At 38.3% G+C, this 18,375-nt stretch overlaps 1 protein-coding gene across 1 annotated transcript in view; it reads left to right on the top strand.

Moving 5' to 3' along the window:
* Nucleotides 1–18,375, top strand: part of dph1 (diphthamide biosynthesis 1) — an 88,096-nt gene that overhangs the window by 8,801 nt on the left and 60,920 nt on the right. The window contains exon 3 of the mRNA XM_027147703.2: nt 16,210–16,273. Coding sequence (XP_027003504.1) covers nt 16,210–16,273 — 64 coding nt within the window. The remainder of the gene's footprint in view (nt 1–16,209; nt 16,274–18,375) is intronic.

Genomic DNA, 18,375 nt, shown 5'->3' with positions numbered 1-18,375 from the left:
AACTAGCATGCTAGAATCGCACGGAATGATACAGCAATCTTCAGCTGTACCGTAATGAAGACCTAACGCAGTATCCTCATTGAAATCAATATCGTATTCTATCATTCTGTTTTCTAAATTTGAGTAATTTTTAATTACTTACTTACAGTTCATACCAAGCATCCCCTGTGAATGTGTTTTCTCAACACATGCACTGTAACAGACTCTACCTATTGCATTGGATGCTTAAAGAAACACTATTTGAGATTCAGCCATAGAAAATGCGCCATGTTGTTGCACCAGCGTGGCACACTTTGCTTTGGGTCACTTGTCTGCATTATGACAAAATCTGTGTCTCCTCAGTATTGGATCCTTTGAGGCAGACTCTTGAAAATACCACAGACATATTAACCTAATATAAAAAGGTTATAAGCTATTTTAATATATAAATTATATTGTTTACTAAATCTTTAAATTTCACGGGATGGAAACCAAACACATGCACTAATCCAAGGTATAAATAATGGATTTGAATTAGTAACTGTACTGTGCCATGCTACACTGGTTCCCACCAAGTTCTTTATTTCTACATATACATTAAATTCACAGATCTGGGGGAAAATCAGAGCCCACACAAAATGGGAGAAATATTTTACTAAGGATAGAACTAGAGAAACTACAGGAATAAATGCATTCTAAAGAATAAAAGTTTAAAATGTTGATGGTATGAAAACATTTCTATTTAGTAAAAATGCTTAAATCGTGAATGATGGTTTAAAAAACAAATAAAAAAAAATTAGCAAGTGCATACGTTTTGGGAATTTCTGCTTTCTGTTTTCGACTAGTAATATTGAATTTCTCACTGCATGTGTAGAAAGTAATTCGGTGAAATGAAACATATTTTATCCACAACAGGCAAGGTTGGTCAGATTTGGTACTGAGAATGCTAAAGGATGGTTTAGTGATATTATTGAGCACTAAGAACCTCACCTCTTCTCAGACACAATACAGTGCTTGTCTGTTTGTTATTGAGTGTTGAACCAATACAGGACACTTCCAGTGAGGTCAATGTATTATGTGTAATAATATAATGTACAGTATTATACTAATAATATATTACACTGCACATTAAGGTTGTGGTTTACAAGCAGGTTCTTGTGTATAAGGGGTAATTTAATAAGCTCCTTTCTGTAAGACAGGGAATATAGTCGTGTATATAACCTTCATTTCACCGGTGGCTTAGCAAGCTGCTAATTAAAGCAGATCTCACCAGAAAGGCTAATCGGATTAATTTGTCTTTGTGCTGGAATAATCAGACAAATAATTAAATAAATAATTGGACTATTTCCCTGTTGCACTTCATTAGTATTTCAGCATTAGCGTATCAGCAAATTTGAAGTACAGTTTAAGGGCTGGTCAGTTCAAATCATTCTGAACCCTTTGACCGTTCAGTTTTTAAAGTTTATTGCACATCTTTGGTAAAGCTTGTGTTTCCCTGCTTCGTGAAATTCTGCCTATTTACGGAACTGATGGTCGGGTCTGTCTGTCCATACACACACACTGTCACACTGTGAATCCTGCCAATAGAGTGTACAGAGTCCCAGAGCTGAGCTAGGAGTCCATTTGACAGTGTGATGACGGTAACAATTTGTTCTTTTGTCCGTGTGCAATGTTTCCAGTTACAGCAGCAGTGAAGCACACTTGTGTTTTCACATCCACACTCTTACTCCTTCTTGTCAGTGTTGTCTGCTAGCACCTGGCATTTCTTGCCTTTATGGTATTTCTTAGTTCATCATTTACTATTGAACAGAGCGCTGGCCTTCTCATCACCTCCGATGGATGGATGGATAGATGGATGAATGGTTAGAAGGATTTGTCAGCTCGTGCTGAGCTGAGTAACCTTTTGCTGTTAATAAACTTGCCCTTTCCCAGGTAATGGCCTGCCTCAGGGTTTCCAAACCGAAGGAAGGCCGTCCTTTAACCTTTTATCAGCGGGGCGCAGACGAAACTGCTCTCCTTCCCTCCCTCCTCAAACTTGCCACTTTTTCATCTTTCATCCACTTATTATTTGTCTTTCCATATTGGAAGATTATCATTCACCAATTTTTTAATAATTTTTGTTGTTTTCTCTTCAGCTCAGTCTTGTTAAATGACAGTTCAGTCCAGATTCCTGAGGGAAATCTCCCTTCTGACCTTTAGAGTTATTCATGCTATGTAACAGTTAATTAACAATAAACAAAAATAATTGAAATAATGCATTTTGTGTGTATATAGTGCCTTTCTGACACAATGTGACTGCACATACATTCACAAAGTAGAAAAAAGACATAGGAAGGTGAAAAATGCTGGGAGAAAAAGAATGTATTAAATTGGCTCTTAAATTGATAAAACAGTGTGTAGATGCAAAGGATGTGGCACATGGTGTTCTGAAAGCTTGGGAGCTATGGTGCTAAAAGATCTGCTAGAAGGTCAGTCTGGTCTTCAGCACACCGGTAGCCCAGGATTGGGCCAGTTGTGGACCTGAGAGTCTTAATAGGGATGTAGTGCTGTTGGAGCTCATAAAGATAAGGAGGAACAAGGCCATGTAGTGCTTTGTAAGCAAGAAGTAGGAAATTGTATTTAATTATTTGTCAAACCTGTAGCCAGAATAACTGCTGGAGTACTGGTGTAATCTTTGCTAAACATTTACTACGAGTAAGGAATTTAAATGAAGCATTTTCCCTGGCCTTTATAGAATGATACTGATTAGACTTACACTTTTGTATTTGTGCACAGACTCTGTGTTATTTGTGTCTGTTTATTAAATGAGACTGCAGGTGTTTTGTGATTAAACCTCTGCACCATTCGGTTTGATGGTCCGGCTTGTTTCTGTTGTATTTAATTTGTGAATGTCTTGAAGTAGGGTTGTGTATCACAATGCCGTTTTTATTATCTCTCTACCACCTGCTCGTGAAGGAATTCTGACCAATCCTGATCTCTCCCTCATACGCGCTTGACAAGTCTCACCTTTTCAGGACATTTGATAGTGGCTTTATTTAAAGCCCTTTCAACTCTTTATAATAATCACCATCTCACTGTTAATTATATTTCCTGTGCTAAGTCTACCACAAAATATTTTCTTTATTTCCAATATATACATATTTTTCCTTTTAAACAAGTAAAAGGAATGAGAATAAGCATCATACATGAGCTGTACTGCAAATGATATTAATCATGATATATACATAGGTGAGATGCTTAGTACTTGCATGTGTACACATCAAAAAGCCAAGACGTTTGTTGTTCAGGTTTGTAGAATAAAGTTTCACAATTTTATGAAGACAAAAATAGTACATGAATGACAATCTTACCATGAGCACAGCGCCAATAGAAATATTGTCATTTTAATATCATATGGTCGAATCTGATGTGTGAGTTTGTGTGTGTGTGTGTGTGTGTGTGTGTGTGTGTGTGTGTGTGTGTGTGTGTGCATGTGTGCTTGTGTGTGCGCGCGTGCGCACGTTCTACAAACATGAGCAACTCTTTCTCTTTTTGATGTGCACACATGCAAGTATTATGCATCTCACGCATCTCAAAGTAAAGTTAGAGTTCTTGATTATTTAAGTTAAAGTGCATCTTAGTTGTGATGCTAATTCTCATTCCTTTCACTGGTAGATTCAAGGACCAATACAAACGATATAATATATATCTCCCAGTGATTTAATTATGACATCTCTTTATTATTTAACTATAACAAAAACGGCCTTTTTTGCTGAAACAGATTATATATACATATTGAATTACCATTATAAAGTTCTGATATGCACAAAATGCACCAACACTGCTTTGAAAGCATAACTCTGTCATTCCTACACACATTGGCAGTACTTTTACTTTCTATCACAATCGGTTGCTGAGTTATTTATGCTGTGATGGAGATGTCACAGGCAGTCAGAATGTAATCTGTCATGCCCACACAGTCAGGCAGAAAAGGCAGTCTGTGTTATAATTAAATCATTAAGAGGTGTAGTAATTATATACTTATGAGGTATATACTGTACATTTCTTGAATCTGCAATTGATAAATGCTTATTTCCTAACCAACGTTCAGCATCACAGTATGTCCTGTTTAAATATTTTAAAGTATGTTTCCATGGGCTTTATAAAGAATCCTGTTCAATCCCAGTAAAGACTTTGTGGATATTTCCTATCCCCTTTAGCCTCGCCGTCCAAGCACTGTAATATTGTGAAGATTACTGGCGGGCAGTAAACTGCAGCTCTTCCCACAGGTATGATATAAACCAAGGGACAGGACCAAGTGTGCTGGATTTGCAGTTGGGTAGAGGATTGGAGGATGGTCATGGTGGATATTACGGTGGGAGAATTTGATGGTACAAATAAAGTGTGAGGAATTATCGTGGTTAACCTTGGTGAGATATTTTTCTCATATAATATTTTTTTAATGCAATGCAGAGGAAAACAAATGGTTCTTTCCTGTTTTTTTTTTTTATTTTTTTTGTCAGCAAATCTGTTTTTCTTTAAAAGAGGTTCAGTAGATGGTGGCAAGTTATTAGGGGAAAAAAGTGAAGTGACAGTTTCATTTCTATTAACGTAGATTCTGTTGCCTAACAAATCAGTTCCAGCAAGTGAGAGCTCGGATTTAACAACAGCATTCAGTTTATTTATTTATTTAAAACAATGCACAGTGATCATTGAGATGCTGAAGCAGTTCGGTGTTTTTGTTGACTAAATTGTTTGGCAATTTCGATATCTATCTACTTCAGTGACACACCGTGATCATTTGTTGGCTATCTGAAATACTTCCACACTGTACGTGTAAATTTTCGTTGTGTTTTTGATTGGGGGTTGTTTTGGTATTCCATCCTTCTGCCATTGTACTGTAACAGGAAGCGAGCAAGCAGCACATCCCACATTCACATGACCTGCGAGCAGCACATCCCACATTCACATGACCTGCACAGAGACTGTGCAGTGGAACTCACTGATGTCTTTACAGACATTTTTAACATCTCACTCAGTCAGGCTGTTGTTCCCACATGCTTCAAAGCTACCACCATCATCCCAGTCCTGAAGAAGCCGACTCCATCATGCTTCAATGACTACCGTCTTGACTGGTAGTCATTGACTGATGATGCCATCTCAACTGCCCTCCACTCAGCACTCACTCATGTAGACAAAAAGGGGTCATATGTCAGAATGCTGTTCATAGACATTAGTTCAGCTTTCAACACTATCATCCCTCAACAGCTCATTCACAAACTGATCCAGCTGGGGCTCAACACTTCACTGTGCAAGTGGCTGTTGGACTGACTGGAAGACCTCAGGCAGTACGGGTCGGCAGCATCACATCCAGCACTAGGTCTCATTAGCAACGAAGATGAGACAAACTACAGGAGCGAGGTGAGACGCCTGGCCGGGTGGTGCAGTGACAACAATCTCTCTCTGAACGTGGAGAAGACGAAGGAGATTGTTGTTGACTTCAAGAGAGCGCACACTCAGCATGCTCCTCTGAAAATCAATGGTGCCACTGTGGAGAGAGTGAGCAGCACCAAGTTCTTGGGTGTGCACATCACAAAGGACCTCTCCTGGACTGAAAATGTACTGTAACAGCACTGGCCAAGAAATCACAGCAGTGTCTCTACTTCCTCCGCAAACTTAGAGGAGCCAGAGCCCCATCATGCACACCTTCTGGAAGATTATTGGTCCATCCAGGATACCCGTCTCACCCGCAAAGCCCTCTGCATTGCAGGTGATCCCACCCACCCATCACACAGCTTCTTCAGTCTGCTGCCATCAGGGAGGAGACTGCGGAGTCTCCGGGCCAGGACCAACAGACCAACAGACAGCTTCATTCATCAGGCTGTCAGGAAGCGGAACTCACTCCCGAACTTGCCCTTCTTCCCTTTTCTGCCCCAGGCACCATAGATCTATGAACCCACCCCACCCCACCCTTCCATACCCTACACTCACAGGCCCTTCCACTCCCCCTCCCACTAACATATGATGACATCTGCACTTGCACTTTATCTGCCATATGCCTTGCACGGCTTTATTTAATTTCTATTGTTAATTTATCAATAGAATGTATGCACCTTGGGACTGAGAGTAATGCAGTTTCAATTCTCTGTATGTACTGCACATGTGGAAGATTGATAATAAAGCGAACTTGAACTTGCTCGTATGAGGCCGAACTTGACCTCAAGGCTTCTAAAATTGAATATTGCTGGAAATTCCCTACAGTTTGTAATTTATGCAGTTTTTAGTCGTGGTCGATTGTAATCAGTTAAATCTCACCATCTCTATGATAATTCTGCTCTGCTCTCTTCATTACACTGGCCCTGTCTTTCCTCTTTTGACCATGAATTTTCTTACTAAAATGTGAAAAAACGTTTTTTCTCAACAACCAAAAAAAAAGTATACTATTCTTGCTACAATAGAAACTACAAGGACTATGAAATGCGCTTGATATATTTACCATGACTATATTTTTACCTTGACTGCTAGCCTGCATTATAAACTCCCAGTATACATAGTAACACTTCTTGGGAATCATCCCTACTCCTTGCAGTTTTTTTTTCCTTAGGGACAGACACACACTCAGGGCACAATTGAAAAACAAGGCAGGGATTCAGACAGGGAGGAGTTTGTGTCAGTTTGATAAATGGCTGCCAAATTGCACAAACTGATGCACAATGGTGCACAAACTGCAGCACAATGTTGGACAAACGGAAGCACAGTGTTTGCCATGTCTGATAGATTAACTTTTATTACTACTTTTTGGTCTTAAAGCATTAAGTAGCAAATAGATAAGAAAAAGCAGATAATCAGCAAAAAGAAAGGAAAAAGCAGCATTAGGACTTATCAGGGTTAGTAAATTACCTAACCATTTAGAAGCTGTAAGCTACAATATATTGAGCTGAATTATCTACATTGTCAATCCTGAAATATTTCTATAAATCTATATGATTGCAAATAAAATTAGAAGAAAAGCTGCTTTAACACTCTTTTTCTTGTGTGTTAGTTTTGTCTGGCTAAAGGTTGTACATGGAACACATTCATACCATGGCCCTACATACAATTGGTACGGTATTGCTTTAGCAGTCTTTGCTCACATGCTTTGGCCTTGGATAAAACAGTGTCCAGTTTGCTGTTGCTGACACTTTGTCACAGGTCCTTGGATTTAGCCTGTGCCCACCATTGGCTATTTTGGGGGGTCCCTACAGACATGCCGTCTTGCAGTGCTAGCACGATGGATCCAATCGGTTTTGCCCTGCTTTTACCGTGGTTGGTAGATGTGTATTTCTGAGACCTTGAGAAGGTCAAGCCCCCGTTCTGGGTGTCTTGCAAGATGTTTCAATTTCAATATTTGGGTGGGTGTAATGCTAGGTGGGTGGTTGCATTGAGGGCTCTCCTTGGCTGATATGCACAGGATTTGGAAAATTGTATTAAGAAAATGGAAAGTAATGTGGCATGAGAATGGAGGCATGGTTCATTTGGCCAGATTTAAAAAGAAAAAAGGAAAAAAATGTCTCAAACTTTTGAGACATTGTAATCGCATACTCTGTTATGAATTTTGTGATTTTTTTTTTTTAAATCGATGTTAGCAATTATGTTCAACTATATTAATTTTCTTTAATAACACATGCAAGGCGTAATCAAGGAAGAGGGCAGTAATTTAAAAAGAAATAAAATGATCATTATCAAAGGCATGGCTCAATCAACAGATTGGTACATTTGTAAAAAGAAAGAATCTATTGGCAAGCTGAACAAAATGGAAAAAATCTAAAGTGGATGATTGCAGAATTTTTCCCTTGGTAAAGAAAAATTCTTTTTCAACATCTATCCGACTTGAGGAAACTCTTGCTGTAGGTGTTTAAAAAATCAAGAAAAGCTTTCTTGAATGTAAATACAGAATATTTACTTCAAGATCAAAACCACTGGTATCATTTTGTTAGAAAACCTCTTGAAAAGCCTGCTCATTTCTGGAACAGGACACTTTGGACAGATGAAACCAAAATTAACTTGTAGAAGAATGATGAGAGGAGATAAATATGGAGAAGAAAAGGAAGGGTTCATGATCCAGAGGGGTACTAACCTCATCATCTAACAAACATGGTAGCGGGAGTGTTATAGCATGAGTGTGTATGGCTGCGAGTGGAACTGGGTCACTGGTGTTTATTAATGATATGACTGCTGATAGATGAAGCAGAATGCATTCTGAAGTGTACAGAGATTTACTTTCTGCTCAGATACTGCAAATGCTGAAAAACTGATAGGATGGTGCTTCAGAGAACAGAGGGATAATGACCTAAATCCTACCATGAAAACAACCCAAGAGCTTCATAAGGCAAAGAAATGGAATGATCTTACATGGGTCCGTCACCTGACCATGACCCAATTGTACATGTGGTTCATTTACTGACAACAAAACTGAGAAAAGTCAGAAAGTCCACCAAACAAGCAGCAACTGAAAGCTCATTGAAATAGAGGGGCTGTGAAAAAATAAGAATGTAATATTTTTGAAAACATATGAATTAAAGCTGAAAGTCTTCACTTTAAACACACCTCTACTCTTCATTTCAAATTGACAAGATGCCAAAAAATCGTGTCGTTGTCCAAATACTTACGGACCCAATTGTAAATGCCAAACTTCTAATACAGTCTGTTGTTAGCATCTTTTCTGTGAACATTTTGAAGACAAGAAAGTTCACAGCATGACTAACTGTGACTTACAGTAAATGCCAAGGTTGTTTATTATAGCTCTTTAGAGCTCTTTTTCTGACAGACTTCTAGTGTCACTGTAGTTTGAAACATTTTGGTCAAACTTGTAAGTGGGAAAATGTATTATTAGCAATTTAGCCGAATTGTAATTGTAGCTTGTTATTCAATCATTGAAATGGAAGTATTTTCACTCAGATGCAATAAAGGTGAGCATATATACTTTGGTAAGAAGTGAAGTTAGGAGATCATTAGCAATAGTGGTGTTAGAAAGCTGTTGTTATTCATTTTTATTCCTCTCGTGACAGTGTTTTCGCCATGGGCGTTACAATGGCTAATGGAAATCTGAGCTTAAGCCATGTAAGCCCATCCCCTGAGCTGCATATGCTGAACCAATTAATGCATCCCATGTGATACATATCTTAGTATTTAAGATAAAGTAAACTAATTTGTAGGTGTATGTTTGGGTTTTTATATATTACTAAACCAAATCCAACATCCTCCAGGTGTAACTTGTTTCTGATATCTGTTTCTGTCCTGTTCTGGCAAACATGCTAACTAACATGTAGAAACCATGTATAAAATAATTTGAGAATATTTTGTTAAAATATTGATTTAAGAATGGATAAAAGTAAGCACTAAATGTCTCCACCAACAAGCTGCCATGAGTTAAATGAAGACAGAAGAGAAACAGATATCCTATACATTTTGGTGATATCAGTGTTAATAACTCAGTATAATGCACACATTTAATCTTCTCACATTGTTGGAAAGAAGTGAAAAAAACACAAAAAAGTACTACCCCAATCCAAAAATCCAATTTAACCTCTGCTTTTATTGGTCATACTGAACACTTTTGACCGCTTGATTAAAAACAATGAACAAAATGCTCTGATGTCATTTTGCCTGTTCACAGATCCAAGTAATCCTGGCTTCGTTAATGTGTTTCTATCCCTGTGACAGGTCTATCACCCACCCTTTTCCCCCCTCTTATGTATCATGTCTCCATTATCATCGCTCTCATCTCTGTGCTCTTCCTGTCCTAATTCACATCCTGGTGAAACACGGAACAGAAAAGAAAGAAATTCAGTTTGTTTTCACTAATAACTGGAGCAGATATTAGCTTGCCACAAACTTTTACTTAAAACAGATTGCGGCAATCAGAGCAATGCTTACTTATCACGCAACTCCACCAGGAAATGAAGAGATGCAATTTAAATCTTAAGTTAGAAAGTGGTAATGAATGCTGAGCCGTTTAGCACTAAGAGACTGTGTTTCCATACATGGATGGATTTTGTTCACAAAAATTTCCATATTAATTCATTATTTTTGCTCCTTTGGGTGCTACAATATGGATGTTAGAAGATGTAGATGTAGCTCTCTAGATTCTGCCTTCAAATTGCACTATTCAGCCCCTAACTGTGATATCAACATCTACTGCAGATCAGTGTGAAGTGAGTGGAGCAAAACAGTACTCGATACACAAACCAACATGGCTGCTGTGTTTACCAAAGCACTATATTAGGAAACGTTCAGCGAGTACAAAGCTGCTCTAAAGGACGTGAAAGCAGCATGCCTTATAACACTTACGTCTAACATTTAAGCCCCACCTCGTTTACCTTGCAACCACAACACAATTTATTTCTAGATGAAATGAATAACAAGGAAGTCTCATTTACAGTATATAGTCATAAAAATCCTATCTGTTGTCTTACATTTTTATAGGTTTTGTAGCTTTAATATAGTTTGCATGAACATATCACACGAGCCATGCACTACCACTAGCTTCTAGATAGGAATGCTCACTAACAAACCGACAATGAGCACCTTCAGGCATAGAGCGAAAATCATGGCCAGTACAAACAGCATGGGAGAAGAGGAGAAATATTCTTCTCACTGAAAATCAGAGCGAATCATGGTTGAATGCAGTTTTCTATGTGTTTAAGTTATAAGCCTCCTGGGAGTCCTGAGTCTTAGGTTTCTTGCCTATAAATGATTCAAAAGCTACACAGCCACACAGATTCCACTACATACAACTCTGCAGTGGAAATATACAGTAATTAGATGTTCTTTGGAACTTTTGGGTGTGTGGTACTACGACTGATAATGATGTATGAGCATAAATAAACATACGCTTGTGTGATGTTCAAAATCAGTTCAGCAGATTGTTATATTGTGCTAGTCAGAAATGAATTCTGGGTATATTTAGAATGCACACGAGGATTAATAAGTCGTAGAATAGAACTGACTTATGATGTTCACATGGTTTGAAAATAATTGTGTTTGTGGTTATAACCTATACTTAGAGATTCAGCGCAGGCCAGAGATCCCAGATGCAGGTCACAAGAGCTTTGTTCTTTAATGAACTGAGCCCAGTGGTTTGACCTTGATTGTGTATGTGTGTTAATGGTAATTTGTTTGAGAAAATTGGAATATCTCATTAATTAGGGAGCTAAAGTCTGGTGGCATTTTGGTGTATTAGTCAGAACAACCTTGATACAACCTTAACCACAATTTCAATGATCTGTACTTTCTATTTTTCTCTCAATTAAGAGCTTTATTCAATACATTTCACAACAAGAAAAAATTGCATCTGTTCAAAAAAAAAAAGTGCATCTGTTCATCATGTAGAAAAAGATGTGCTATTTTTGGAAGTGATAAGTCTAGACAAATCTTGTAATGTATATACAAGATGTAACAGCAACACCATCAGGTCACAAAGCATTCAATTTACAAATTATATTTAGGTATTTTAATTTTCTGGCATCCAGGATTTCTATTTTATTTCAATTTGTGTATTTCACCTGCCTTTTTAAATAAAAATGAAAACTGCAAACATACCAGTAACACAGCAGAAGATGAAGCAGTATCAGTTTTGCTGACATCTATGATGGAAATGTTGTTCAGAGATTTGTTTTTCATGATAAAAACAAAACTTATCAGAACTTATCAGAAACCTGGGCAAAAGTGAAAACGCCATTCCCCAACATCGTGTTCAGCAAATTCAGCAAACTCTAAACGAACGATACTCAAATTACTATAACTTTTTCAGCTTATCAGAACTCTTTCTAAAGCAGAAAGTGCTTGAAGTGCTGAAAAGACTGGATAATAGCATAATTTTGAACGAAAAATGTAAATTTACATTTTACTGTACATTTATCAAGAAAAGCAGCAATAAGTGAAAACATTCGAATCAGTTCATTATTATTAGCAAAGCAAGATGGCGGCAAGGTTGATACGCCCAGTCACCGATTACACAAGTTGTACCGTATGCAGAAGATATACAGTACAGATTTATAAAACATGTTCTTTCTGAAACGTTTGTATTTCTGCTTCTCGTTTGTGGAAATGTCTCTCACTTGTTCTCACAAGTCTACCTTCAGATCTGTTTCCAAGACAACCGATGACAAGCCATGATGCTAGTATGCCTGAAGAGCAAGCTGTAAGATTTTGATGAATATTTTCTAGAATTCGATTCAGTTTTATCTGTGTAATGCGTTTAACAATAGACAACGTCACAAAGCAGCTTGACAGAAATGTAGATGTAGGCTTAGATCCTTAATGAACAAAGCAGAGGTGACAGTGGCAAGGAAAACCTCAGGTGTGTCTGTGAGACATAATCTTACAATAGCACAACAGTTTGCCCTTGAGTATGTGATTCAGTAGAGTACAGATCCCTGTTACTGCAGTACATTAGTGACTACTGAGTTCATGTGCTACAGTTGAATCTCAGACCACATGTAGAATCTAAATCTGAAGGATCTCACTGAGTGATTGAACTTTTCATTCATTTTATTACAAATAAGAAATTTGTGATATTAATTTATTTATATTCTAAAAAAAGTTTTTAATTTTAGGCCTTTTTCAAGGACAGCTTTGAAGTACATTTTTCCCTTTCCTATTTGATCACCTACTCACTCACCAGCTAGTTCCCCTATCATACAACAGCTACCACAGGGTGAACCCTCAGGTGCATGAAGCTGTTCAGTTACATTTTTCTTTTATAAACCGCTATTTATTCCAAGTTACAGGGCCGTATTACATACTCCTAGAAAAGTGCTTTCTTCCCTCTTCCAGATACAGGAGCTTACAGACACACCTGATTGGCTAGTGTCTCTGTGATTGACAGGGTAGAGAGAAAATTCCCGTCCCTCCCACCCTGAGAGCATGACCATATTTGCTCACTTGGCTGTCGGCCACGAATGTCTATAGCAGTGCCACTCGAGAGTCCTTGAATTATTTTTAAAGATCACAATGGTGTTTCAGTCTTTTCATTTCTTTAAGCTTTTCTGCTAAACTGTTGTCATTAAATTACATGGATTTTGTCTTGACACAACCAGGAGTCAGTGTTCTAATTGAAGCATCATTTATCGATTAGCTTTGGTTGCTGTCACACTAATGGACTCGCTCTTGCCAATTCTCTTCTCTTTCATACTGCTCACAGAAGTCCGTTTGCCTAATCCATGTTTGTTTCACTCTGATTTACTTTGCACTTCACTGACCTTCTTCAGCTCTCTGTCAGATATTTTTAGCATTTCATTTTGTCTATAAAAGAGTCAAAAATATTTTTATCTTGGTTTGATGTCACTGCACGATGGAATGATCGTTTCCCAGATTTTCCAGAGAACATGTTGTTTATTAAACCAGTAAATATAGAGTATTTTTTTTCGAGTAACAAACAATAGGAATCCTAGTTTCCCAGAACGTTGTATGTATAACCTCAAGGGTGCATCAGTAATCTGAATCAGTGCTGCAGTGTGATGCTGCTCTGCTTACTAGGGCTACTCGATAGATCTTTTCTTGTTTGTTATTGCCATGTTGTTCTTCGCATTATGATGCAGCAAAAGAGAATGGTATGCAGTACATGCAAATGAGAGTTTCTAGCAAGTTGTGTGCTGTGCTCTGTGGGCATGTTTGCCAGTCTCAGAGGTTCCTGATGAGAGTTCAGTGAGCTTTCTGACTGACATTCACTTCAGCCAGCTAGCCAGGATATTCTGTGGAAAGCAGGCAGCCCTGTCTCTAGTCATGTTACCTTGAATTCTAAAAAGCATAACAATGTTTTGTGGATCGCAGCATATGTAGCAATCCAATCACACAAGCAACCTACTATTATATACATGTAGAAGGTTATCAAGACTGTAATTATGTCATCTTTCCACTGTAACTCGCAATAGAGTACAAGTGCCACCCACCTAAATTCTGCTTATTCAAAGAACAAATCAGTATATATGTTGCTTAATTGCGTTGTTCTTTCCATTAATATACCTGGAATGCGTCACTCTGAAGCACAATTACCAGCTAATTTTTCATCACGGAGCTAAAGTCTGGTGTAAAACGTCTCCTCCTTTGGAATTTCTGTCAGGCAGATGAGTCGAAAGATAAAGAAGCCCGTTTTTAAAGATAAAAAGACATTAGTACACGGTTTGATTTTTATCATTCACATCAGATTGTTTGATTAACAAATGTCTCAAGATGGATTTATTGTGTTTGAAAGACAAATACAGAATGACATGACGATGAAACAAAACAAATGGTATGAGCCGATTTCTTTCAAGCCCAGACTGTAGACGGCTATAGCGATTAAACAGAGTGAAATTGTGCCGATGTTTGTTAACCTGATCATAGCACATCATCAGCAATGATCTAGAAGGTGTATGTGAAAAACAATCGAAGGTTTAATAAACGTGAACTAGGTGGATTATCGACTTTGACAAACCAAAATGCCATTGGAGCAGAAAGTGAATGTAGATACTTAGCACATTTTCCACTCAAAATGACACAGAAGGATGGTCAGTTTTTTTTGGCTTTAATGAAAGGATGACAATTCTTCTGTTTCAAATATTTGGAATTGACAGTATATAAATCCAGCTACCTATCTGTCTTCGGTCACTTTCCTCACTATCTTCTTCGCTGGTTCCTCTCAAGGTTTCTTCCTTCTAACATCACAGTTAGTTTTTCTGTGGTCCTATTGATGTTGACTGTGGCATGGTTGTTGGTGTTTGTTGGATGGGTTGTTCTGAATATTTCAGAGCCTGCTGATCTCCTGGGATTTTCATACACAACAGCCTCTAGAGTTCACAAAGAATAGTGTGAAAAACAAACAAACAACCAAAAAAAAACTTGCAGTGTATAGCAGATCTGTGGGGAAATTTAATTTCAGATGAGAGCAAGCAAGCAAGGGAGAATGGCCAGACTAGTTCAAGCTCATGGGAAGTCTACCTTAACCCAAATAGCAAAGTGGGATATGTTTATGTATTTTTAGAGGTTGAGAAAAGGTTGAGAAAACATTGCCTGTTTTTTCAGTTCTTATGTTTGATGTGAACATTAATATGAGGTTTTTGATGTGTATCTAAATGATTTTATGTTTGGGTTTGCTACAACATGGTTGGATGCTCTCAGGGATGGGTAATTGGGTGATTACGACGTACCCTCTCTCAGGAAACAAGGTATACATCAAGATTCTTCTCTGTTCTGGCACCTTGGTTGTGGAACAAACCTCCTCTAGATTTCCAAAGAGCTGAGTCACTTGACAGGAAGACCTACCTTTTCCTGAAATACTCAAACTAACACTATTTTTTTTTGCTGTATTACTTCCCAACATAGTTTTAGACATGACATTCTTAGTCTATGACCTAGTGAACCAATATTGATGTATTCATTGATAGAAACTTGAAAAGAGAGAGAGTCGCTCTGGAAAAAGTCGTCTGCCAAATCGCGGAAATGTAAATGATTACATTAATGAGCAGGTTCATATCAAAGTGGCCGGTGAGTGTAAAGATCCTGCATATTAACTTTTTTTTTCTAATTAAACAAGCTGATGTTGTAAATAAATAATAGTTAATGAGAAGTGTCTGGTTTAGTTTTAACAATTCAGATGTAATTGCTAAATATTTTTTATCTTCATTTAAAGATAATGAAGATAAACAATTATTGTTTACATTTGATTGTAGCATGATCCCTGGCATTAACTGATTTTAGTCTACAAGTGCACAAGACTTTAAAGCCCCATTAGGATTTGAGAGTAGCCAGTTAAGTCAAGAAGCTTTAAAATGTCTTTAAATAAAAATGTGACACCTCTGCGAGATTTGTTTATTTTTTCACCCATTTGTATCATATATTGATATTGCTGTTAATGGTGAATAAACCACCACGGACAATAAGACAGCTCTTAAGAAAGTCACAGTGAGCTATATAACAGCACAACTGAAACCCATGCTGGTGAAAGTGAAGTGACATACGGCTAAGTAAGGTGACCCATACTCAGAATTTGTTCTCTGCATTTAACCCATCCAAAGTGCACACACACAGCAGTGAACACACACACACACCGTGAACACACACCCGGAGCAGTTTGGTGCCTTGCTCAAGGGTACCTCAGTCGTGGCCGGCCCGAGACTCGAACCCACAACCTTTGGGTTACGAATCAGACTCTCTAACCATTAGGCCACGACTGCTGGTGTCAGTCGCATTCCCATACTGTATTGACCAAGACTTTGTCTCTCTGCTTTACAGTGGCTTTGCAGCTTCCAGAGGGGCTACAGATGTTTGCCTGTGTGATCGCTGACATTATCGAGAGGTAGGTTTGCACACACTAACGTAAACACAGTCACTTGCCTTCCTTGCTGCGTATCGATCAGCTAGTCTTATTTCTAGTATCTACTGTCGAGCAGGGCAAAGGTTTAAATTTAACATGGACAGTGTCGAGTCCAGACAGTGTAAAAATATCAATAAAGTTGGGAGCTCATCATAAGTCCTCACTGCAGCTAGTAACAGAGTCTCAGCTAGATTTCGAGGTGTTTGCCAACCCATGCTTGCTGCCTTACTTTTAATTACACAACAAGTGTCTGGCTATTTTTCTTTTTAACTGCATCTCATTGCAGCTTAAATGGAACATATTGCTTATGCATGGTGTTTTCTACAGGCAAACACATGTTATACACAGCCAAACAGAAACCGCAGTCGTGTGCCAGAGAGCGGCATCGCTATAGCACCTTTTTAGCTCTTTTAAAGGGCCCACAAGCATTAACACAAACATGTTTACCTGCACAGTACAGATTCAGTATATTATATATTTTCAGTAGAATATTAGCATGTGCATTGTGTATACGAGGTTGATTTAAGATTTCTCTTCTTAGGAAATCTTTATATTCATCAACATAGACCTATCCTAGGGCTGCACAATTAACTGCGTTTTCATGGTGATCTCATGTTTGCGGCTTTCCAAAACACCGCTTCGTTAAATATATTTATCTGCAATATTAGTGAGCTTATCTATTGTAAGAATTATAGCATCTACGAGCACATAACTGTTTTCATGGCATGGGGTCTTTACATTTTAGATCAAGTTTTGAAACTACTTAAATATTATCACGTAAGTAGTAAAAAACTCCATTGTTTTGTTTTGTTAAATACAACTGAGTTATGCCAGCTATCTTGATGCTACCACCACCTTCATGACATAGAGCAAATAGAGGACACTTTACAACTGAAAACATTGCACACTGTGTATCAGTCCTACAGTACAACCTTCAGGTCTGCCATTCACCCACAATCTTTCTGCAACTTAGGAGCAGACCATTTGGTTTATATCCACCCTTCTCACACATATCCACACCAAAAAAAAAAAGCTTCCTAACACTAAAGCATGCCATACAATTTATCAGCACAAGACTACCACTCTTGCTTACCAGTCGTATTGACCAGGCCACCATATGTTCTGTTGACGATACTAGGACTGATGACAACAGCCACAGCAGTAAATTCCATAGCTTTTCAGCCTGTTGGAGGATCCCATCTGCCATGTATGAACTGTGTCCCTGTCTTAGCAAGAAGAGCCCAGGCTGTAGCTTTTTGGAGATGTGCCACCGATGGATAGCTTCCCTGAGGGCAAATCTTGTGCCTTGGCTTCATAATGGTGCAGTGGATGTATGAAGGGAAGTGGTGTTTCGATTTGTTGGGGTGTAGCTAGACCTTTTCACTGGTGCCAGCATGACTTGTTGACACATTGCTAATTGTGGTTCTTCCTGGCAGAGCCAGACAGAATGCACTGGTGTATGGCTGACTTTTCCATCTGCTACATGCTTGGCCAGATTTGTTGTCCCAAATGGACAAAGAGAATTGATACCCTCAGCCAGGTCAACTGTGCCTATGGATATGTCCTCATTTGTATGAAACTCCAGCTTAAGACTGCAGTATGCCCTAGGTGGATGATTTTCTGCGAATATTTTGTAGTCCATAGACTGGATACAATATTGCCCAAAAAAGAAAGAAAGTGGTGAGGCAAGGCCTTGGTATACTTTCAGGTTATGAGAAATGTTGTGAAAAGATGCACAACTTTTGCAGATTAGTTTTGGCTGTTGTGTACGGATGTGGCAATCACAGTCTTTATCTTAAAGGACATTTGTCTATGTGTATGAAATAGAAATTCTCAACCGTGAGTCCTCTGCATGTCATCTACAATTTTTTCTTTTTCCTACAATTAAATTGTATTGTTTGCCAAAGCCCCATGAGCAATGTCATCGCAAGGAACATTCCATAGTATAGAAACATTGCAAGATAAAGATCTGAAAATGGAGGCTTCTGAAAACTGCCTTTTTTACCAGTGAGCACTTAAAAGAGAAATACAACAATTTGCCCTGGTGAGTGTTGTAAACTTTTTCCAGAGAAGAAGACCAGGAG

This window comes from Tachysurus fulvidraco, chromosome 11 (assembly GCF_022655615.1).
Source record: "Tachysurus fulvidraco isolate hzauxx_2018 chromosome 11, HZAU_PFXX_2.0, whole genome shotgun sequence".
Taxonomy (NCBI): Eukaryota; Metazoa; Chordata; class Actinopteri; order Siluriformes; family Bagridae; genus Tachysurus; species Tachysurus fulvidraco.
This window is presented reverse-complemented; position numbering and strand designations above follow the sequence as displayed.